This window comes from Furipterus horrens, unplaced genomic scaffold, assembly GCF_987537825.1.
Source record: "Furipterus horrens unplaced genomic scaffold, mFurHor1.1.pri manual_scaffold_10, whole genome shotgun sequence".
NCBI lineage: Eukaryota > Metazoa > Chordata > Mammalia > Chiroptera > Furipteridae > Furipterus > Furipterus horrens.
Window position 1 is genome coordinate 97,222,028 of NW_028327180.1, and position 24,867 is coordinate 97,246,894.

Genomic DNA, 24,867 nt, shown 5'->3' on the forward strand with positions numbered 1-24,867 from the left:
TCCAAAATTGTCTAAATTATTGATGAATCCTTCTTAATAGAGTCTAAGCACCAAGAACTAGGATAAAATGTGAAAGTTCTTGACTTTTGCTTGTTCTTTTATGTCAGGAGAGTTTCGTTAGTTTAATCTCACATAATAGCTTGAGCTGCAAATAAGGAAAACCAGTAACAGTACATGGTCCTCAGCACCATTCATTCCGTTTTTGATCAAACGCCCCTCGATCGGTATGATTCCTCACTTTTCAATCTACCCTGACATAACATTTATCCTTTTCAAAGTCGCCGGCCATCCATCAGCCATAATGGAAGCTCTTCTTCTTGCTTTTATCGCAAGGATATATGCCCCAACCTGTGTGTCTAAAGTGTTTACCTGGCTTTTTCGTAGCTGACTCAGTAGATTGGAACCTTTTAATGCAACCTGCATGGCACGTGGTCACCAAATCTATGCGAAGTCTTTCTAATTTTTGTGTGATTGATAGCATGTTGCTGTTCACTGGGGAGAGGAACCAGACCTATTTCTGGCTGGCTTCCTTTTGTAGATGTTAAACTACTTAATCCATTTGCTTTCATGAGTAGGACTTCCAAGGTAGAAATGTGAAGGAAAAGGGAACAGCAACCAGGCTCAGCAAGCCGGTGCTTGACCCTCAGGCCCAGGTGTTTCCCACTGCAGACTGCCGCCCAGGGTTATAAAACCGAAGCTCCCTTTTCTGCAGAGCAACCCAGTTTGTGGGGAGAGGAAACAATTAATTAATAAATCAATCAAATGCCATAGGTTTTTGGGGGGGGGGGCTCTTTCCTTAAAAGCCTATAGCTCCACGGGTTCCCAAAACTGTTGTCTACGCCCCCATCTTCTCGACTTCCATCCAACCCCTTGTGATCCTGCCTCAGCGACCACCATCCTCCTCTATTTTAAATGCATTCGTTTGTGTCTCAACACTCGCCGCCCAGCCTGCCTCCTTCTATTCACTATGTCATTTCTTCGTAAAACAGCGTATGCGAAAGTTTTTAAACTGTAGAGTTATATCAACTGTAGGTTCTGTTACGAAACACAACTCAAGACCTTCAAGACACTGTCTCAGAGGGGCTTTGCCTACCCGTTCTCTAACCAATTCAGCTAGTATTTCACCTCTGATCGCTGACCGGGCACGTGTGTCTCAGAACCTCAGAGACGAAGAAAAGGCGTAAGAGCCTGTTGCCGCAGGGAGTTCCTGATCTGCGGCTTCCCAGCCCCACTCCCCCAGTCTGCCTGTCTTCTGCGTCTGCCACAGCTGGCATTTTCTGAGTGTTTTTAAGCGTTTCTCTTGCTGTTTCTCTCACGAATTGTAAACTCCCCGGGATCATGTTCAGATGTCACCATTAGCCAGAAGTATTTGGCAGTGTTATGCCATGAATCAAAACCATGAATTTTGGAAAATCTCCTTATCTCTGGGCTTTAGTTTTCTCGTTTGAAAAATGCAAATAACACATATATACCAAGTGGTTTTTAGAAGTTCATGAAATGATCGTTTTAATGTACAAAGGAGAATCAATAAATGGTTGTTCTATCATGTCACGTGCCAAAAAAGGAAACTTCAGTAACACCACTGTTGCCTTTCAGATTAAAAGTAAATGTGGCAGCTCAATATCAGATGTCCTCAAGGAAGACCCCAGCCTAACCTGGTCAGCCTCCTCTTACAGCTCCCCTCCGCGTTCTTTCACTCACACCGGAATCCGACTCCCTGAATGCACCCTCTTCCACCAGGAGGGCATCTTTGAGTCCCCATGTGGTTTTGGAAGGTGCTTGATGCTCACATATATTTTTCCTTAATACCTAGTTTTGCTTAGTATCTACTCAGTTTTAGTGTCCAAAAATATAGATCTGGACTCCTACTCCTTGTCTTTCTTAGTACTACGGCCCCCCAGGCATCTAGCTCTGTGGCACTGGACAAGTCATGTCACCTCTCAGTGTCCTCCCCCCGCCCCCCGGTAAATGGAGATGACAGTAGTAACTGTTATAACGCTGTTGTGATCATTAAAAATAACAGTCCATGTAACTAACAGTAATTCTCAATCAATAGTAGCTGTTATTACGATGATGAGAATTTCTAGTTATTTTCTTCTCCTTCGGCTCTGCAGTATACTTTACAAATGATGCGAGAAGTGAGGGGCCTCTTTTAAAGTAACAACACAGCAAGTAGTTGGAAAAGATGGGATTTGAAACCAGGGCTGACTGGCTCCCAAACCCCGACCTTTCTGCCACATTGCGTGCGTGTGTGATCTCTCTGCATGAAAACGCCCTTCCCTGTGTCAAAGTGGAATGACCTTCCCAAGCCCGACTCGGGTGCTGCCTCCTTCACCAGACAGTCCTTGAGCCCCACCCAGATGTGATGGGGCCTGGAAAGTCCTCACGGTGGTGTGTCACTCTTTCTGTTACGGTGACTTAAGGACTAAATCATGACCTCTTTGACACCGGGGTGGGGGTCTCCCTCAAAGCAGAGCACTTTGCACCAAGTAGATATTTAATAAAGTCATTTGAATTAAACACAGGGTCTTAAGGTCACAAATGGGAAATTCTCTCTAATTCTATCCAGGAAGCACGTACTTACTAACATGTCTCTGTGCCAGGTCCTGTGGTGGACACTGGGTTTAAAGAGATAAGGAAGGCAAAATCCCATCCTTCAGGAATTTATTGTGTGATAAAAGTGCTTTGATCCATTTTGAGTCTGTTCTTGTGTATGGTGTAAGAGGGTGGTCTAGTTTCTTTTTCTTTTTTTTGCACATATCTGTCCAATATTTCTAGCACCATTTATTGAATAAACTAGCTTTACCCCATTGCATGTTTTTGCCTCCTTTGTTAAAAATTAATTGACTATAAAGACATGGTTTTTATTTCTAGGCTCTCTCTTCTGTTCCATTGATCTCTATGTCTGTTTTCATGCCAGCACCAGGCTGTTTTGACTACTATGGCTTTGTATTATAGTTTGATATCAGGTAGCATGATTCTCCAACTTTGTTCCTTCTCAAGATTGCTGTTGCGATTCGGGGACTTTTGTAGTCCCATATAAATTTTTGGAATATTTGTTCTAGGTCTGTGAAATATGCCATTGGTATCTTGATAGAAATTGCATTGAATCTATAGATTGCTTTGGGTAATATGGACATTTTTATGATGTAATTCTTCCTATCCATGAACATGGTATATGCTTCCCCTTGGTTGTATCTTCTCAGTTTTTGTCTTCAGTGTCTTACAATTTTTCAAGTAAAGGTCTCTTGCATACTTGGTTTAATTTATTCCTCAGTATTTTATTATTTTTGAAAGAATTGTGAATGGGATTGTTTTCTTAGTTTCCCTTTGTGATAGTTCATTATTGGTGTATAAAAATGCAACTGATTTCTGGATTTCTTTTTTTTTCTTTTTCTTGTATCCTGCTACTCTGCTGAATTCATTTTCAGTTCCAGTGGTTTTTGGGTGGAATCTTTAGGGTTCCCTATATACAGTATTATGTCATCTGCAAATAATGACAGCTTTACTTCTTCTTTTTCAGTTTGGATACCTTTTATTTCTTCTTCTTGTCTGATTGCTGTGGCTGGGATTTTCAGTACTATGTTGTATAAGAGTGGGGAAGGCAGACATGCCTGTATTGTTCCCAATATTAATGGAAACCCTTGTAAGTTTTGCCCACTGAGTGTGATGTTGGCTCTGGGTTTGTCATATATGGCATTTATTACATTGAGCTATGTTTCCTGTATTCCCACTTTGCTGAGAATAGTATCGTAGCATAAATAGGTACCGGATTTTATCAAATGTTTTTTCTGCATCTATTGATATGATCATATGGTTTTTAGCCTTTGTTTATGTGGTATATCACATTTATTGATTTTTGGATATTGAACCAACCTTGCATCCCCGGAATAAATCCCACTTGAACATGGTGTGTGATCTTTTTATTGTATTGCTTGGATCCAGTTTGCTAATATTCTGTTGAGAATTTTAGTATCTATGTTCATCAGTGATATAGGCACATAATTTCTTCTTTTGTAGTGTCTGTTTGGTTTTGGAATTAGGATAATGCTGGCCTCATAAATGTTGAACTTAAATGTTATTAAATTTAATTTTATTAAAAATAATAAAAGAAAACATAGGTAGTAAAATCTCAGATATTCTTCGCAGCAGTATTTTTTCTGATATATCTCCTTGGGCAAGGAAAAGAAAAGAAAAATAAACCAATGGACTACATCAAACTAAAGCTTTTGCACAGCACAGCAAAAGAAACCAGTAGCAAAATGAAAAGACAACCACTGAATGGGAGAACATATTCACCCATACATCTGATAAGGGGTTAATATTCAAAACTTATAAAGAACTTATAAAACTCACCCTGGCTGGTGTGGCTCAGTGGATTGAGCACCAGCCTGCAAACCAAAGGGTCGCTGGTTTGATTTCAGTCAGGGCACGTGCCTGGGTTGTGGGCCAGGCCCCCGGTTGGGGATGTGGGAGGGGCAACCAATCAATGTTTCTCTCCCTCTTACTCCCTCCCTTCCCCTTTGTCTGAAAATAAATAAATAAATAAATAAAATTTTTTTTAAAAAACTTCTAAAACTCAACACCAAAAAACCAAACAGCCCAATTTAAAAAAGAGCAAAGAACCTGAATAGACACTTCTTCAAAGAGGACATACAGACAGCCAATATGCATATGAAATGAGGCTCAGTGTCACTAATCTTCAGAGAAATGCTAATTAAAACCACAAGGAGATATCACCTCACACATGTCAGAATGGCCATCAATAAATCAACAAGTCTTGGTTAGGAAGTAGAGGAAAGGAAATGCCCCTGCGCTGTTGGTGGGAATGCAGATCGGGGCAGCCACTGTGGAAAGCAGTATGGAAGTTCCTCAAATAATGAAAACTGGCACTGCCTTATGACCCAGCAGTGCCACTTCTGGGAATTTATCTGAAGAACCTGAAATGCTAATTCAGAAGACTATGGAAACCCCTATGCTCATGGCAGCGTTATTTATAATAACCAAGATGTGGAAGCAGCCCACGTGCCCGTCAGTAGACGAGTGGATTAAAAAGCTGTGGTGCATTTACACAGTGGAATACTACTCGGCTGTAAAAAGGAAGGAAATCTTCCCCTTTGAGACAGAACGGATGGACCTGGAGGGCATTATACTAAGTGAAATAAGCCAGCCAGAGAAAGACAAGGACCATATGATTTCACGTGCATGTGAAATCTAATGAACGAAATGAACTAGCAAGCAAAATTGTGACAGACACATAGAGAGCAGGCTGATGGTTGTCAAGGGGCGGGGTTTAAGCAAAAAAGACAAAAAGGAAAGAAGAAGCAGCTCATGGACAGAGAACGATGTGGTGATTGGCAGGGTGCGGGGGGGCGGGTGATGGGCAGAGACTTGACTCGGGGTGGAGAGCACAGCGTACAGTGTACAGAGGACGTGTTTAGAATTGTGCACCTGAAACCTGTATAATTTTGTTAACTGGTGTCACCTAAACAAATTCAATAAAAAGGAAAGAAAGCACTTTGGAACCAGAAAGTTATTTTTTAATAGAGGCTTTATAGTTAATCAGACGAAACAGACGCTTCAGTAACGCAAATGAATTCTCATTTGTCACCCGTACAGATACTGTTGTGTCCTCCAGCTGCTGCACCAGCTTGGACTACGTCGTCACCTACCTCCTCAAGCACATAGCAAAAGAGGGCAGGAAGCCGCTGCGGTGCAGGGAGGCCGCCCAGGCTGGTCAGAGACTGTTACATTTCATGCAGCAGAACCCAGACGTGCTGCAGCAGGTAACGGGTGGTCGGTCGCCTGGCTTAGGAGACATAGAGTTTCCCCGAAAGCCAGCCTGGTCCCTGGGGATCTCCGGGAGCACCTGGTCTTGCCGAGAGACTTTATCAGTTATTCCCTAAGAGTGTTTTCCTGAAGGTGGGACAGTACGCTGGCCTTAGGGACACACACACACACACACACACCCGTGAAATTCGAGTCCACACACACACACACACCCGTGAAATTCGAGTCCTTCATCTCACCCCAGTGAACTAAAACTCCAAAAGAGGCTAGTTCTTCCAGAGGCCTGGGAGGAAAAGCAGGCGAAGGCCGAGCTAGAGGTGCTGAGCCTCTGGTTTCTCCTCTGGCGCCTGTAATAATGTCACCTTAAGTTTGCCTTGTGAGTACTCAGGGTGTTGGGAAACTGCCATTCCTGGGCTCCCAATCTGTCCCAGGAAACTTGCTGGGACCTTCCCATTTATCATATCATGGTTGGTATTTTCCCGTTTTAAAATGAGAAGTCAAGGTTCATCTAGGTCATATCCCCAGGAGCATTTAATAATAACCGATAAAGCCACAATTTCTTTATTGTCAGATGTCTTCCTGAGTGGCTAATATGAGTTAGGTCCAAGTTTAATATTGTTTTTAAAAACTCACTTCTGCAGATCACTGTTAAGAGCATGCACAAAAAGAAATACACATGCTGGAAATATTTCAAAAAGAATAGTACCGTTTTTCTATGGAAATGCCATCACTGTGATATTTTCCGATTTCACTAGATTTGGAAAATGATATCTTTATAATGCTTCCAGTTGTTTTATCTTGCTGTGTTATCCCCATTATAGTCTGGTTTGCAAATGTAAACACTTTGCCATGGTCATTAACCAGCAAATAAATCTTGGCAATCAACAGAAAATGTTACCGTTGATGAAACAGAATGAGACAGCAGCCATGGAAGAGGATTTCTTCCTGGCTGTCATTTTTTTTGCCAATATTTAAATGAAATTATGAGAATTTTATTTGGGGTGATGTCTCAGTTAATCACTTATTTTCCTGGTGGGGAAGCGTGTAATTAAGATTTTGTGTAACCAGGCAAAGTGCTATAGGCCTATAACTATTTAGTATGACCCTGGAGTTGCTGCATATTGGTGATACAAGAAATAGAAGAGGAAGATTACTCACATTTACTGAGAACTTTTTATGTACAAGTACAAGAGCAGTTAAGACTCACAAGACATCATTTCTCTCCTTAAAAAGTATCCTGTGAGGTAGGACAGAGAGACAAGTCACTAACCAATTAGCTGATCATTTGAGTAATACAGTGATGACAGAGTGACATAGAAGGTGACTTCCAGAGAAGTCTTCTCTTTTAGACCCCCCACAACCCTGGAATGTGGGTATCATCGTCCCATTTTACAGATAAGTAAATTGAGGCTCAGAGAGGTCAACTGGAAAGTAGAATGTGAACTAAGGTCCCTCTGGCTCAAAAGTCAAGTTCCTTAACCACTTACTCCATTGGTTCTCAAGGGTCTAGTTGGTGGGGAATCAGATCTCAGACTCACCTAGACGGCCTTTTCTAGCAAGACGTGGGTGTCCTTCTCCCCACGCCCGTCTGCCCACTGCCGGAGCCCCGGCACTGTCGGCTGTGGGCCGTAGCCCCCAGGTGTTCTCCAAGGAGGAGGCTGAGAGCCACAGACTTGGAGTGCGCAGCCAGTGGAGAAAATAACCACCCACGGGTTGGCCAGAGGTCAGCCCCAGCCCCCACCCCACCATGGCAAGCAACAGGTTCACCACCAGATCCCTCCTGCCAGCACTCAGCCACGGTCACAACACTGTCCTTTAAGCTTTGGCAGAAACTTTTACGTTGGTGGAAAATTTTAGCAAAAATCAATAGGCCGTGGTCCTGGACAAGTACTGTCAGTGCAGAGCGAGTCGTACGGCCGTGCAGGAGACAGTTTGTCTTCACTCAGAATTACCGTGCGCTTGTTGGTTTAAGCAATTTCTCTGTGTTAATAACACTTGGTAATCCTTGACTTTGTAGTGTATGACTAAGTAGTGATATGTCTTTATTAACGGTGGAATACATTCTATTTATTTGGAATGCAGGCTTTCAGATAGCATTTTAAATATTAATGACTGGTATCTGGTAGTCAGCATAAATATGATTTGCATTAGCACTAGGTTATATCATCTGGAGTGCCTCTGATGTCAACTCTTGGGCATAGTAATATCTGACATCATCTCCTTAGGTCACTGACAACTTTGACCTCTATTCTTATGCACAGTTTCTATCGTCTCAAAAGCTCTTTTGAATTGATTTGAAATTTTGACTCTTCCCTTTATGAGGCAGTAAAATTGATAATTATTCAGATGGGAACTGAGCGCTGAGTGAAAAATCAATTCCACCCGCTCTCTGCTGCGTATAAAATTACTTCTGAGTCGGCTGGACTGAACGGATGGCCGGAGTAAAAGCAGCAGGCAGGAGTAGTGGGAAGAATTAGCCGGACAGAGCTAATAGCCTGAAGGGATGGACTTCGAAAAGAAGGAGTGGGCCAGTTGGGGGTTATTATGAGCAAGGATGGGTCCCATTGATCATCTGTTTACATCAGCTTTCCAGACCTTATAAATCAGCCCTGAAGAGCAGCAGAACCCAAGATGCAGCCTCTTACCAGAGGGACTTTGTATTAGATTATTCTCATTTTCACACTCAGATGAAAAGTGAGCCATTGATTATTCATTGGTTGCCCATTAAATGCTGATTTTATAGATGATTTGCCTATCACAGAAAGTAATGAACAAGGTTGCTGCTTCATGACTCGAGGTTTCGGTTTTCAAGACATCTGTGTCCGCTAAGTAAGGCCTAACCCTATTAAAAGGAATGGGTTACAAATTGCTTAACAGTGCTGAAAAACTAGGCCCTGATGGCTAATTGTGCTTGGGGTTTAGCGGGGGCTTGTCAGCTCTTTAAACTAAACTGATGCAATGATGCTGCAATTATTTACTAGTCGGAATTGCTTTTCCCCCCAACCTGGGTCTATGTTGCTGGAAGCGTAATTGCGTCAGGAGCGTCCGTGCATGTTGCAAAAGTTGTCTCCTGAAGCTTCCAGGGCAAACGAAGCATGAACCCACAGAAGGGGTTTTCCTGCCTCTTAATAGGCCTCCCGTCTGTATGCAGCAGCCTGGGAAGGACATTCTAAGTGCCTCTCACCTTAACTGCCCTCCTTTGGACCTGCTGTGTGGCTCTCAGTCTTCAGTGTTGTTAAAAACATTCTCCAAATAAGCAATCTGTCATATTTTGCGAAGAAATCTAACTTTGCAGCCATTAAATTTAGTCCATTTGGAGATGCATGATGACTTAAGTAGCTCTATTTCAAGTAAGAATTATTGTCTACCAACATCGTTTTGACTTCACAATTGAGAAAAACCCAATTTATATAAATTAAGAAAAAATTTCCCGTGTGTTTTTATGTCATTAGAAAGATAAGCCGACATTTTAAGGACAGGCCGGTAGTGACAGTGAGTAGGCACTGATCTGCCACCATGACTTAGAAGGTCAGACTCCCATGTGAACTGTTTCAGCCTCACCGCTGGTCACGGTAAGCGTCTGCGTCCATAACGCGTGCAGCAGCGGCCGCTCAGTTCTCTCCCGGAGTGCGAGACTTGCCCCGATTAGGTAAATGAAGGGGCGAGTCTTACAGAATTGCAGGGCCATGGCAAAGGCGCGACGGATGCTTTTTCAGATTATTGGAACAGGGCGCTGACTCGGAATGCTTTCCTAAGTCAGAATTTCAACCCAAGCTAATTGCTGTGATAAGAGTAGCACCTTCTACAGAAGGAGAACAAAAACTATGTGATCGTTAGTATTACAGGTTAAATTATGTGATTAACTTGTTAAGAAGGTATTTTTAGCAATTATATTCTCTAAAATCAAAATGTATTGAATGGAGGGATTCGAACATTTAGGCTTGAATTTATCTTATCCTCATATATTTAACTGTTTGACTCAAGTACGTACCAGAAACCCAGAACCCTCCCCCCCGCGCCTCCTTTTTTGCACTAACGGGGCGTTTAACTACAAACTGTGAAGAGCTGTCAGGAGCTGTAAGACTCATACTTCAGCAGGGACATCAGCTGAAAAGGAACATTCACCCTTTTCCTCAATCAGTCAGTCAATCAATGAAAATTGCTTTTGTATAGTGCTCTTCATGACATACATCCCAAAGTGAATTACGGCAGCAGGGAAATCATCTGCTCTTCTTTCATTTCTGTGTTTAGATTGAAACGATATTGCTCAACATTTTGACATACTATACAAGGCATCTTTCATACTTAAGATGCCATTCCATAATCGTAAGCAGGGGAAAGTGCAGTCGCGTATTTAACTGATGGGGAGGTTTGGGCCTAGAGAAACTTAGCAGGACTCACACAGTGGGAAACACTTAAGCAGATGAAATATAGTCATGTCTCATGGCCTCTTAAAAAATAATTAGCCAGATTTTCTAACGTTATTAAAGACATTTCTGGCAAACCCTAAATAGAACGTATGCCCTCTACATGACCCATTAGCTCAGTCTAGTTGATTTGCAACTTTATTATCAAAAATATGGCCATAGATTGATATCAGAAACACACACTGCAAGGCCACTCACAAGAGGATCAGAGGATAACATGAATTAAAAAGGCTTAAAGGAAGCAGGGATAGGTCGTTAGCGAAAGCGGAAAACAGGAACTCCTGTGTCCTGACACAGCTGCTTTTTGCAGATGCTGCCGTGAGCTGGGTCTTCACAGCACTCTGTGCATGTACTGTGTATTCATCTCTAGGGAAAAAATAACACTGGCAAAACGTAAGTGCTTTCTGTGTGCGGGCACTGGCTTAAACTCTGGACCTGTGTACTTCATCTGATTTGGTCATCACAGCATCTTTGTGGCATGATCTCCATTTCACAGATTTAGAGACTGAGGCACGAAGTGATTAACGTTCCCAAGGTCACTTGGTCAGTGAGTGGAAAACCTGAAATGTCAGCCTAGGTCTGTTTAACTCCAGGGTTCACGTGTTTGACCACAGAGCTCTAGCTGGTTGGCGACGAATCTGAAATAGTTTGTGTATCTGAAGCACTTGCTTTGAGGCAAGTTGAGCTTCCAGTAAGTCCCCCCGGGGCCATCCTTGAGGCGGAGTGATTTAGGGCAGTCATCCTATACCTCAGCTTCGTGCTGCAGCGGGGACCAAACAGATGGGCAGTGACCCGAAGAGGCAGCGGGCAAGGGAGAGGAGCTGGCTCTGCCGGCTGGTACAGAGAAGCCCTGTGTCCCCCACCGTCACCGGGGTGGAGACAGCAGAGCTGGCAGTGTCCTCTCCCTTCCACTGCACCCAGTCCCAGTCCTTAATTCTATGGCCAGACATTGAGGGTATAAAATGTAGTCAGACATGTCCCCTTGGGAAGGTCAGAGTCTCATGGTGTAACTGCTTCATGATTTCTTCTAATGCCTTTGGGGTACCTCCCGAGGTTTACTCCAGCCTGGTGTTCCTGGGGTCGACTCAGGATGGCAGCTGAGTAGTGAGGTCGGGGAAGCAACAGGTGTTCTGCATCCGCCCCCCGACCCCCAGCCCATCCCTAGGCTCCGTCTTGATTCTCACTGACTCATCAGTACAGAATGCTGATTTTCACATCTTTCTGGTTGTAAACAGCTTCTCTTTTCTAAAGGAAGCTTCTACCACAGGTCATTCTTAAGGTCTTCTGCAAGGTCTTGGCAAGTCTGAAACTGACACGGGGGTTCCTTTGAGCCTCCCTCTTTCTCTCCTTCCCAGTTTCCAAGCTAAGATGCCTATTAGAGCCAAGCAGAAAACCTGAATTGAGTGCACATTCCTGCCTAAAGGGGGCAGCGTCCACACAGCCCCCCTAATTGCTCCCCTATAAGAAGACTCAGTGTTGCCAGATTTATTGAGATTAACCCCCAAAGAGAAGCCAGAAATCCAGACTTCAAAATGTTGGCCACTAATTGCAAACTGAAAACAAAAAATAAAAGTGCTCTGCCGGTCAGCACTATGTGTCTGGTTCCCAGTTTCCCACCTCTGTGTTATATAATCTTAGAGAATTTCAGAGCGATAAGACCCTCCAGTGCATAGGCCCTCGAAGTCCTCACACATCTCCTGTGGCACTGCTACCATGGTATTTTTATTTCTTGTGACGTTTTGATAATTTTTGAAGCACAGTTTTTTTTTTTATTAGTTTTAAAAGGATGTGTTATTTTGCATACAGAAAGGATACAATAAAATTAATTATTCAGAATCAAATCAGAATATCTAAAAGAACCAGGGCTGGACAAAAGTAGCCAGGCAACAGCCAGGTAATAAAAGTCCAAAAGAGACCAAAACTCTTAAGAATGATGAATATGTGACTACCACCGCTAAAGATCAGTTTATAAAATTAAAGTTTATGTTCTTAAAAATAGAAAAACAGTCTTTTTTCATTTAAATGGCATCTTATCCATGATATTATAAATTATTTGTCTATTCATCCCTAGAAGGATGATTTTGGTCCATATCCTTGTTGCATATTCTTGCCATTTTGATTTTATTTTTATTATAGAATTGTTGGATGACTATTTTAGCTGTAACCCAAAAAAACTGGTATTTTAAAAAATAAAAACCAGTTAAAATAGAAACCTATTCTTGATTGATACATAATTAAATTAGTGTTGTGACTATAATACCTCTTCAACCAAATCCCTTGTTTTCCCCCAAGATTATCACTATCTTGATTCTTGTCCCAGCACCTAGCAGAACCGGGCACCTTGTGATAGTCAATGACTACCTACAAAACAAAACAAAAAATAAAAATAAAAATTAGATTTCTTAAGTACAATCTGCAGGCAGTAACGTTAGGTATCAAATCTAGCATGATCATAGACCACTTACTGCATAATAAACTAAATGGTAATGCTAGGATAAGATTATTGTATATTATTACATACTACATAATAACCCCGCTGTTCCAAATGGTTAGCAGAACAGAGAAGTTTCTGTTTGGTTTTGTTTTTCACTAGGACATGTGCCCTTTCCACCTCCAAGCACAGTTTATAGATGTGATCCGTTGATGGCGTAACTCCCCTTATTAATTGAAAAGGATGGAACCTACCAGATGTAGCCCAAACCAGCAGAGAGTTGGGTGACTAAGCAACAGCAAAGACACCATATTGAGTGAGCCCGAATTCAGTCTCCAAGTCATTTGTTTCAGCCAGTGACAAGACAGTTAAACTCCTGTGCCTCAGCAGTGATTGATGGTTTAATATCATATATAATTTTTTTAATGAAGGAAAACCATTTAAATATGTTACCATTTGCACGGGTATTCTCCTATGTACATAACTGCATTTAATCATTATGGGGATTGTTTTTATACTTGTGTAATTTGTATCCGAGAAATAACTGTCAGAGCCACCTCACACCGTTGCTAGAAATGGTACAGTGTGCTTCATACTTGAATAGATTCATTCTGCCCCGCACATAATTAAGAGTGTTGGAGCTTTCACTGCCACCACATAGGAATTCCATGTTTACATTTCTGAGAATGAAAAATTAGCCACAATATGCCCTGGCTGTGTGGCTCAGTAGACTGAGTACCAGCCTGCAAGCCAAAGGGTCACAGGTTCAATTCCCAGTCAGAGCACGTGCCTGGATTGCAGGCCGGGTCCCCAGTTGGGGGCGCACGAGAGGCAACCACACATTGATGTTTCTCTCCCTCTCTTTCTCTCATCCTTCCCCTCTCTCTAAAAATAAATAAAATCTTTTTTTAAAAAAAGAAAGAAAGAAAAATTAGTCACAACGTGCTTTTTCAGATTCCCGTTTTCTGGGGCTATGATACTTAAGTACCTTAGGTCTGTCTGTACCAGCATATGATTTGAAGAGTTTGATTTCAAGACTTTTAATATTAAAATGCATAATAAAATTTTATTATCTAATTATAGGAGGGTTTAGCCTCTTATTAAAGTTGCTAAATCAGACCTAGATTAGCATCATAATGGCACAGTTTGACAAGGAATACTCAAAAGTCAAGTTCGAGGGAAGGGATGGGTTTTTTGTTGTTTAGGAGATTTTTCTCTTAGGCCCACCCCTGCTCACCCCTCGCACAAAATAACAAGGGTGAAATGCATGTATGGAAACACACAAGGAGCAATTTGGAACGCTGGAGAAGGAGTGGAGGTGTCAGCCCAGGATGGTACCCTTAGGCAAGGCAGCTGGTCTATGTAGCCTTTTGTTTATCTGCTCCTGGTTTATGTAGCCTTTAGGCCGGCACCAGAAACAATCACTCCTACAGGGTCAGCTGCTGGTCAGAAGCAAAGTAAGAAAAGATTTTGCCTTCAAATGCGCAGCCATAATTTCTGTACAGCTGGCACCTGCTACTGGTGCACAGCGTGAAGGTGAAAGGTCAAAGAGGCAGTTGTTCAAAACTCAAGAATGGCTTAAAGGGACTTGTAGATTAATCTGCTTTATTAACTTCTGTATATTAGATAACTATTGCTGTGAATGACAGTACATCTTTTTGAATAAGTCGCATCTCTTTCTCTTTTAAATTAGCTTTTGAGTAATGAATATTAAATAGAAAGCATTTCAGGAGTAATTAAATGAAAACAGAATGATGTCATTTTGCAATTATATTGGTGTGTTTATAGAATAGGGGAATTATAATGTTTTCCAAGGAGCCCACTCTTCATAAAAGAAGAATTTGAAATAAATAAGTCCTATGTCCATTAGCCTTTGTGTTTAATCTAAAAAATACGATATGGGTTGGGATTTGGCATGAAGTCATTGGGTGCCGGTGGCTTGATGTGGCATTCCCAGGGGTTCCAGGTGTGCTCTTCATGAATTAAAGGGGCTGCAATCTGTCGTCATTCTTTTATCTACAGTTTATCAGAGTCCGTTTTGCTGTTGGTCTGCAGCAGATGCTCTCAGAGTAGCAAAGGAGTTGTAGAGAATGAACGACGGCCATACCTTTTCCCTCCCGCCCATGTGAGGCAGATAGACAGCATTTCTTAAGGAGAAAGCACGGAGCTGTCCGTCGGCTTAGCCCAGTGGTGGTACGTGACTGGGCGTGCTGTGTAACGCTGTCTCCCCCGGTGTGGCCAACGGCAAGTAAGATGGTTTTCGGCCTCTTCGTTAATAGCGATTGGCATAATGGGCTATCGTTGTAAATTAAGGATAAGTGCCTCAGCCAGGGAAATTCCTAATCCACAGATTACATACTGAGACCAGCTCTGGGAAAATTAACGATTTGTGTTTCAAAGGGACCTCTTTGTCTGCTGGCTCTCAGTGGCTTTGGTCTTGGTTTTTAAAGAGTTCCCAGAAAAAGAAAGCGCCGCCGATGACATCCGCCTCCCTACGCCAGCAGCGTGGGAGCAGCACTTAGCCACGCGGCACAGTCAGAAGTTACCGGGGGCTTCGTTCGCGCTCCCAAGTTTAATGGCAGAGCAGTCTTCCTACTCTAAGCAGTGCTGCTGTGACATGCGAAGGCGACACTTGAGATCGTCTTCCTGAGTCACACGCAAGCCAGTCCAGGGCTCACCCGCAGGACCCCGAACTCGCGCGGGGATCACAGAGAGGCTGACTGCGTTACCCAGAGCACACGGGGTCAGCGGGGTCCTCGCTGCCGCTGCAGGGTTGGGGGGGCCTTCGTACCTCCTAGAAGAGCGGGACTTTTCCTCCATCCTGTAACAGAGCCTTATTTTCTGCAGGGCCCCTAGGACCTACGAAGTCAGTGTGGAAGGGCAACCTCAGACTCAGAGAGAGAATTATGATGAATGGTGATGATGATGATGAAAAAGAAGTAGAAATGATTGTCATATGCTAGGCTTGTGTGCTAAGTGCTTTATAGACACATAGACACATAAGTGCTTCACACACACATAGATTCTTGTGTGTGTGTGTATGTATATATATATTTTTTTCCCCTATTTAAGCCTCACCATATGTGAGGCAGATATTTTTATCTCCATTTTATCATCAAACTACGGTAATTGCAGCTCTAAGAAGTCAGGTGCCTCACCCGATGTCATACAGCTAGTAAGTAGCGGTGCTGTTAACCAGTCTATGGTACTGATTTTCAATGGACCAGAAACGGGATTGGTGGAGTGGAGGAAAGGCAAAGGGAGACCCACAGTATCCCTCATCCATCAATCCCTGATTGAGCTGAGGACCCTCGTTTTTTGAGAACTGACTGGACCAGAGGTAAATGCTTGACACAGGCTGCCTCGATGAGCCGGCCCTGCGTTTGGAAGTCCGCGTTTCCAAGGAATGGGTCGGCCCCTAGCCTTCACCTGAACGGAAGACTTGAAAAGTCAAGAGCCATGGGCAGCCATTCCCTGCCACGGGCTCGGAGAAAGTAGCCAGTCTACAGCTACTGAGAATCTCAGTGAGAGAAGAGGTCCATGCCAGCCCTTGTCCCTGGTTGTAGGTCCCGGAGACCTGGGCCAGGGGTCGTCAAGTCCACCCTTTCAGGCCTCTTTTGTCTGTGGTGGTTGCTGTCCTCACAGCAGAAAGTCTTGGCTCAGGGGAGTCACGAGGACAGAGTGAACCAGAGAGGGCATTCCAGAACGGTCAGAGGTGTCTGCACTCCGGAAACCGGTGTGCAGGTGCCAGTGGCTCTTTCGTGGGCCCCTCTCTGGGCCCCCCGACTGACTTTTTCACTTTTTTCTTCCTGCATACTCCGGACAGTGCCTTGGAATGGCAAGAATGAAAATCAGCTTCCTAACACTTTCCATTTATATAATGTCTTCATACCTAATGTCTCTTCTGAATCTCTATCCTCATGGGCAGATAGGGCCAATATGGATATTTTTAAACTTGGGAGTCCGGGTACAGGAGAAATCTCATAGTACCTACATGGGAGAAGCATGCAGAGGTTCAGAGAGGCGAGATAACTTGCCTGCAGTCACACAGCCAGTAAATATCGGTGCCTGGAACACAAGGAAGGGTTTATCTCTAGGTTGTACACAGTTCCCCACAGCAAGGCGTCCCAGGGCTTTCACCTTTCCTCCTCCCTGGCTTTTCTTCTTACCCACTCATCCTATCCTGGGGAGGCAGCAGGGTAAGTGACGGGGTTTCTCCTGCCTTCTTTTTTCTGAGTGGCATTGTGAGTGGTGTGAGAAGCCCTTTGAGTTTCTTGAGAGAGTGGAACAGTATAATCTGTGAGTTGGCTTAATGATGGCATGATTTATTCATTTTACAGTTATTACTGGCTTTTCACATACTTGAAGGGCAAATTATGTGAAATTTTCCCAAAATATATTAGTGTGCTGGAGCTGTGAATTAAATCTTTGTATTCATTGCTCTCTTAACTCTTGGAAAGTTTGACCAACAGTAGTAGCCTTTGGGGCAGCCATGAGCTGCTATGGTATGTTAGGGAAGACTCTTTATTTGATTGCAATCTGATCACTACTTGAAGAACGAAGTCAAGGTTCCCTAATCCTCCGACCTTTTGTGAATTAATGGTGCTTTATATGCTTTATAGCCCGGAACAGCTCTTACATGTCAATTCTGTATCCCTTGTCATGCTTAGGGAAATAGACTCAGTGCTTGCAGACTGAAGAAATCCCATCCTCCTTTCAGAGTTGTTTAATTGCAGATTCTCTGTATTGGTTAAGGACTTTCTACTTTGTAACAATCATAAGAGACGGGTGTTGCAATCAGCATACCCAGCTTGGAGCACCTGCGTCCCTGGGATAAGCACTTCACCTGTTGGAGGGTAACAGCGCCTCCCCCTGGCGAATTCTGGGCCTTACTTGGACAGGCCTCCAGCATCAGGCAGCTAAACTCCTCCGTCCCGTGGTCTCATGCCCGCACTCCCCAGGACGTCAGCCGGACTCACTGCCTTAGAGCCCTCCCACTCCAGCACCGCCTCAGCCTGCCCCATAACTGGGAACATCAGTGCCAGGGAAAAGAAAAGACGTTCGTGGGTACAGTTAGTCAAGGTCATAGGAACAAAGAATATGAAATAAACTGCCAGGAAGTACAGCAAAGGAAAGGGCAAGGCCTGAAGAGACGTCTCCTAGGCCCCAGAGAGACCCAGCAGAAGGAAAGCCCTAAGTAGCTGTGTATTAATGCCCATACTTAATGTGGCGTCTTGTTTTAGATGGGACCAAGGAGTTCCACTCGGAGAACTAAAAGCGTCAATTAGAGTTAAGTGCATTTAGAGATGATTTCTCTAAGACCCTTAAGATTATAAGGAAACAACTTGATGGATGGACAAGAAGAGATTAATAAATACCTAGGCTATCATGCTCCATAAGGCTACAGGGACCACACTTTATTCAATTCTGTACCACAATGTCTGACACATAGTAGGAGCGCAGGACATATATTGCATGGGTGCACCTAGCACATAATGAGAGCTAAGAATAGGACATTGACTTGAAATGCCCGCAGGATTCCTCGCCCCTCCAGAGGCCTGGACTGCTTTAAGGGGGGCTGCACTTGAAGGGAGAAGCCCCTCTCCATGCAAATGCAGCACGCTCATCCCACAGAAGGAGCCTGCCCTCTCTTCCCAACCCCGTCTTTTTCCCGAGCCCCCTGAATTACAGAGAGGCTAGAAACAAATAGAAACCTGGAGGAGAGTAACTCAAGTGATTTAGGAGAATGGAAGGGCTGGCTTATGGGGCCAGATTAAAGAAGCTAAATATGTATAGCCAGCCTAAGTGACAACCAAATGGGGCATTTGATAAGTCTATAAATACTTGGAGGATGTAAATGCCAAGGAGGAGAGGGAATTACTTAGCATGGCACAATGGAGTATTGGCATAATGGGATAATATTAAGAAAGAGAAAATGAAGGCTGAACACCAATAAAAAGCTTCCTGACCAAGAGAACCATTCCTGACAGGGGACACTATTGAGTTATGTGCCGTGGGCCAAGGGAAGTAATGGCCGTGCCATTTCTCAGGGTACCGGCAACAGAGCGGCAGGGCAGGTGCCGGGGTGCGTCCTCACCGAGGCACAGGACAGGCAGGGGACCCACCTGCGGCCTCCCAGGCCCGGAGCAGGCAAAATGTTGCATCTTCCTGGAAGAAGTCTGATGGCCCAGACTTCCTAAAGGCTCTGGCTCCCGGGAGCGGTGGTAGAGGCAGCTCCGCTTTCCACAGCACTGCCAGCGGGATCCCTTCAACCTGCACAGGGTACAGCCCGCGTCCTCTAGTGCTGACCACCTCTTCCCCACGCCTGGCCCTTGTCCCCCTCATTGGCCACCGGCACGCCCCCCACTCCCTCCCCAGGCCCCCAGAGCCGCTCAGCATCCTGCCCTTCCACACCTTTGCACCTGCTCGCCCTTCTTCCCTCCGGACCGCCTGCCAGCCTTGGCTTATTCTCTGCACTTACGAGATGGTCCTGCCCGCCCCCTCTGGTCTCTCAGAGCCCCTGGGCGGGCGTCCGTGTATGACACTTGCTCTGCTGTCTTGTCATAGTTTACATGCTGTGTATGGTCTCCCCTGCTTGACTGTGAGCCACCTGCGGGCTGGGACCGTGCCCTGGATATCTGCACATGCCAGGGTCTGGCCCCGAGCCCGGCAGATGCCCGAGGGAGCCAAGGAACGAGGCCCGGTTCCCAGCACTCCTGGGCACTATCCCTTCTTAGGGGCCCTGTATAATTATTAGGGCAAGAGAGCTTGCGGATCTCAATAACATCTTTGAATCGTCTCCCGGCCTCTTGGCCAGTGCCCGCTGTGCCATTTAGACAACTATAAATAAAATCCCTCAAGCTGAAAGGCGGCGCACCATCCTCTGTGGGTTGGATGCAAACTCGGGCCTACTCTTCAGTGGAAAATGCTTCTGAGGGCCCCGTGAATTTTCCACAGAAATACTTTTCCTCCCCACTCAGAATCATTTGGAGCAGGGTAAGTGGAATAATCCTCCCCTGTCGGCTGTGAAGGGTTTTATGTCCATCCAACCAAAGCCCTTCATGGAATCGGGGAGAATGTGGTGATAGATGAGAGGCGATGGAACTTTGAACCTCCTCCTGCTGGGATAATATATTTATTATTAAACACAATATTCATTGCACTCTGCGCCGATGACTGGATGCGATGCCCTCGTGCCATTACGCCTTCTGTCATTCTGTTGTGAAATATGATACTCATTGGCCAGCGTGGTGATGGCTGTTCAGTAGAGGAACGGGCTGTTGCCCGCTCCCGTCCTTGAGTTTGGATGGCCTCGGTCAGAGTTTACTTTATCACTGGATGTTTAATATCAACATGTGCTTGTAGCCGTCTGTCATGCAAATGCGTGTGCTCTGGTTAGGGTTCATTTCGCTGCTCCTTGGGCCCCGAATTCATTGTTGGACTGTTGATCTGCCAGATGCAGCCAGCCCTCCACCGTCAGCAGCCCTGAGCCCGAGCCGTGTCCTTAACGCTCAGAATTTACCTGCAGCTTCAGTATCAGGGTATGTTTCTGGGAAAGACTTCATTTGCTGGGAAGAAAATGGGGTGTGCCATCTAGAATTCCGATCTCTGCTCTGTGTCTGCTCCCACAGCCCGGCCAGGGCCCCCCTCACTTCCCCACGGGGCCCGGCCGTGCCATTCTCCGGTCCCCGTCAGTTACTGTTCCAAATCAGGAACCTCATCCCCATTCAAAAGTCCTTCGAAGGTTCCCATCTGTGGACTGGCCCAGCCTCGTTTCTGCATTTAGCGTGACCTGAAAGGCCTTTTATAGCCTGGACTTGGCCCAGGGTTCTCTCCTCGTCCTCAGCTGCACTTCCTGCCACTCGGGAGGGCTCTCTCAGATGCTCCCTGTAGAGGAGCTCCTGCTCCTCGCACGTGCCAAGCCCTGTCTCCTGGGCTGCTTCTCGTTTTATCTTCTATTCCTGACATCCTCCTTCCCGGGCGATGCTCTGTGCGTCTGCTGAGATTCAAGTTAAGCATCCCCTGTCCTGTAAAGGTCAGCAGGTCTTTTCAGACAGAACCACAGCCCACATGCCTCTGCTAGTCTCCCTTGAGCTTGCACACCTGTTGGCGAATTTGGGGACCCCCAGGGGCTAGTATAGGCCAGTCATTCCCACAGGACTAGAAATAACTAGAAATAACAGTGTCACTGCACAGAGGAAAATGGCTTTGGAGTTGAAAGCCATTCCTCTACTTACAGATTCCCCCGCCATCCCTACCCAGAGGAAATTGAAATAATGTTTTTGACAAGCGATGCTTAGTTTTCACATCAAATCGAAAAGTGTTCTGTTTGACTTTGGCGAGAGAAGAGTGAGAACCAGTTCCCCAAACAGGGCTGCGCAGCCGCCCCACGGCCTTCCAGAGCCCCGGGTCTTCTGGTTCCGTTCTAATGCAGCCGGCTGCTCTATGAGTTCTGCAGCCACTTGAAATATGATTTACTACTCGTACAAAGTTTCCAGTGCATAATGAAGATTCAAGAAGGAGACTCAGAGTGTAGTGGAGTCAATTTGGTGCTGTTGCTCTCCAGTACATCTCTGCCGTTGAAGTGAATTATTTATGATAATTTATTTCAACCGTGGAAAATAACACTGTTTTCATTGCGATGTGCGCTGTGGCATTCAGAATAGGCACACTACACGCAGTACTCTCAATTAATTAATCCTGGAGTTGCGTCCCAACTTTTCTCTGCTCTCTTATGAGCTAGGGGACTGGCAGGCAATGCTTTCCCCAACAAATGGTGATTCAGGTGAAAGTTTGAGATCTAGGAGTAATGTTGCTGATGAGAGAGATTGAAACAACAGCAAGACCAGGCCGTGCGCGCCCTTAGATCTTACAGCGAATGGAAGGGTTTGAAATACTGTGGACCATTCATCACTTGGAGGAAAAGCATCCCTTCACTTTGCTGCGGGGGTGGAGGAGGAGGGTGCCCTTAGTTTAGGTGTGACCGGCAGCGCCGATGGAAGACCAAAGCCCACTGCTGAGCCCGCAGTACCTTCATTGGTGAGAAGCCTTTTCTTTTTTTTTTTTTTTAAAGCAGAGCTAGCACTGTGCAAAGGCCAAGTAGGCAGGACTCCCAGATGATTTTCTGGAGGAAAAGGGGTCGTTCATAATTGACTGCAATCTTGTTTCTTTAAAAAAGAGTCTCACCTCGTCTTGCGTTTCATTTGATTTTTTTTTTTCCATTTAAAGTGCTAAATATTGCTTGCTTCTATTATGAGGCTACAAAGACATATAAGAATTTAAGGGTGTGCTTATTAATATGTACAGATATTAAAAGATTTAATGTAACTTAGATGATGGGGCTTGGTTAATCCAGGCAAGGAAACAGACGCTTATTTGGCCATTACTTGTATTTTTCATAGCATCCCACTGATACCACAGCAAAGAGCACAGTTGATTCCTTTTCCCTAAAGATGACGAGTATCTATAATAATTTGAGGAGGGTCACATTTCAGTGTGTGCTGCGCGCGGGGGCCTCGGGAGCGGCCCGTGCTAGGGACAGCAATTCCCCTGTTTCCGCAAGCACTGGCGACCTGGACGCTCCCCCTCCTGCGGCAGCACTCTGGTTCGCCCAGTCCCGGGCCCGCTCTCGCCGGCCTCTGAAAGGTCACTTCCTGTGCCAAAGGCTGCCTGAGACTCGGGAGCAGCTCTGGAGGGTGGGGCGCATTTAGTATCGGTTGCTCCTTAAAACATCGCCCACTCGGTACCTCAGTCAGGACCGTGTTAGCTTGGCCAGAGGGGCATACACTACCCCTCTTCCCATTCAGGCCCCCACCTACCGCAGCAAGGCGCCCCACTGCAGACACGTCCTCTTGGGCACAGCCCGGTCATCCTTGCTCTGTCCTCCGCCCCCTCCCGCATCTAGATGTAGGCTCTCTCCTTGGTCTGTCCCCTTTACTGAGGTCCGTCCTTCCCGTGTCTAAACCAGCGATTTCCAACCCGTGGGCCGCGGGGACGTTTAAAGCTTGCCATACCTGACTGTTTAGTCAGGGGCACTGGCCTCTTCTCCCTTAGACTGTCAGATTGAAAAATGACAGCAGCCAACACCGCAACAGCCGTCCGGCGCGAATGAATCAGAATTATCCCTATATTTTCGGTGTGTCGCGGGATGTTAGTGGTTAGTGTATGCCGTGAGGTGGGAAAGGCTGAGGACCACTGGTCTACACCAAAGCCTCCTCCTCGGGCCCTCCTTCCGCTGCCTTTTGGACAAGGACAGATACTTGTCCCCGTGCCATTTTCTCCTTCCCTGTGCGACAGCAGCGGAGTTGAACCGTAACTGGTTTGCACTCAACTCTGAACGAAGAGACGGAATTAGAGAGGGAAGAGCTGAGGTCCCCTAAGCATGCTGAGCGTTTGACCCCTGAGGACCAGGGGTCCTCTCCTCACTTCAGGTTCGGTTTAGTCTTCCTGATACAGATGGGAAGCAGGAGGGAGGAGTTTGACTTTTTTCACCGGTTTCTTAGAAGTCTGTGGAATGTTTTTAGTCACACTATTCAGTGTGCTCAAAGAACGTTCACAGGGGAGTGTCCACTTTATAGGGAGTGTTGTCACTCAGAGGAAGTCAGCACTGCGGTCCTCGCCCTGTGCTCGGGCCGCCTCGGCCCCGGAGCCCCGGCCTCCCGACAGACTGCAGACGGCAGCGAGCACCGGGGCGCCCAGCACGCGCCGTGTCTCTGCTTACGTGTGTCCGCGGGGGCACAGGACGCACCTGCCGTCGGCACCGTGCTGTGGGGAGAGCAGTGGGAAGTCCACGCAGCTCCGTACAGCACAGGAGGGGCTGAGGAGGGGACAGAGGGACAAATCACACAGCATCGCTGGTTGTCTTTTTCCAGATCAGGTCTTTGTGGAGTAGCTTTGTGCTGTATTTGGAAGGTGCCAAGTTTTCAGAACAGCAGAAACACTGTCATTTAGAATCCATACTGACACACGTGCCAGACCAAATAGGGACGCCTTTGGCCCATTTCCCATTTTAGGGTTTTGGGGTTATTGTTTTTGGTTTTTTAACTGCAATTCTCAATGAAGTTAGATTGTGAGGAGACTGTAATCTGATTTATCCGTACATAACTAAGACATGAAACGGGGGTACTTCTTCAGCCACAAGATTCCGCTGGGCCAGGCCAGGGAGCCGTAGTTGGAGTAAAGAAACACTGATGACTTTTGAGGCCTGTGGAAGTTATTCCTCACAGCAGCCCTTCCAAGTAGGCGCTGTCATCCCCGTCTACATGTAAGGAAATAAAGGCTCCGAGAAGTGAGTGGCTTGCCCAGCCTCCTACGTTAGGTCGATGTGTGGCCAGGCTAGACTTGACCTCCGTTCTCACTGGCTCCAGAGCCTGTCCCTGCTGCGCCATGTTGGTCTCACTTCATTGGGAGGGATTTCCTATTGACGCATGCCAAAGCCCGTGGGGACGAGAAAGGGGAACGAGGGAGTGCCTGAGACACGTGGAGTGGACCAAGCCACGTGCCTCCACTTCCCAAGCGGCCCCTCCCAAGCTGGGCAGAACAGCTGCTGAGGATAACACGTGGCTGTTGTGGGTTTTTGGACAAAGGCCCTGGAAATGGGCAAATTGCAAATGGCCATTTCGGCCATCCCTGTAACAGTGCTGACAGTGAGCGGGAGTGGGGGGCCCAGGGGCCACGCTTACGCTGCGTGCCTCGTCCTGAGTGCGCACTGGTGGCTTGGTGACTGCGGGGCTGGGGGCGCTGGCGCAGGGCTGCTGGGAGCTCGCTCCTTGCGGTCTCCGCCATTCGCCACGTTAACCGCCGAGCTTCCCCCCAGCAATGTCACTTTGCCCGGGACAGCATTCTGTGCTTCCGCATTTCACCCGGTACTCTTCCGCGTGGGCCCTTCTCCAAAGGCACCTGCCGCGGGGCTGAGCTGCCTGCCCCACCCCCTCCGCAGCTGTCAGGGACAGGAGCTCGGGAAACGAGCTGCCACATCACTGCCATTTGAGCAGATTTGCTCACTAATTTCCATTTTTCCGGAAGAGTAAAAAAGAAGAAAAAATCATCCATTTTAGCTAACTTTATTTTTAGAAAAGTATTTTATTCAAACATCCCCTTACTTATTACAGACATAAATACATGCATTCAGACAAATGAATCCACCGGAGGACTGTATAAAGTAATTGGCACATCACTTCAGGGTGCTTTGTCAGTTACTGGAGGAGTTCAGTCCCTCTA

The 24,867-nt window shown here is 45.9% G+C and overlaps 1 protein-coding gene across 1 annotated transcript in view; it reads left to right on the forward strand.

The window, feature by feature from the left end:
• RANBP17 (RAN binding protein 17) overlaps positions 1-24,867 on the forward strand; it is a 223,965-nt gene that overhangs the window by 193,461 nt on the left and 5,637 nt on the right. Inside the window, exon 25 of the mRNA XM_090288573.1 lies at positions 5,620-5,786. Within this exon, the coding sequence (XP_090144699.1) occupies positions 5,620-5,786 (167 nt within the window). The remainder of the gene's footprint in view (positions 1-5,619; positions 5,787-24,867) is intronic.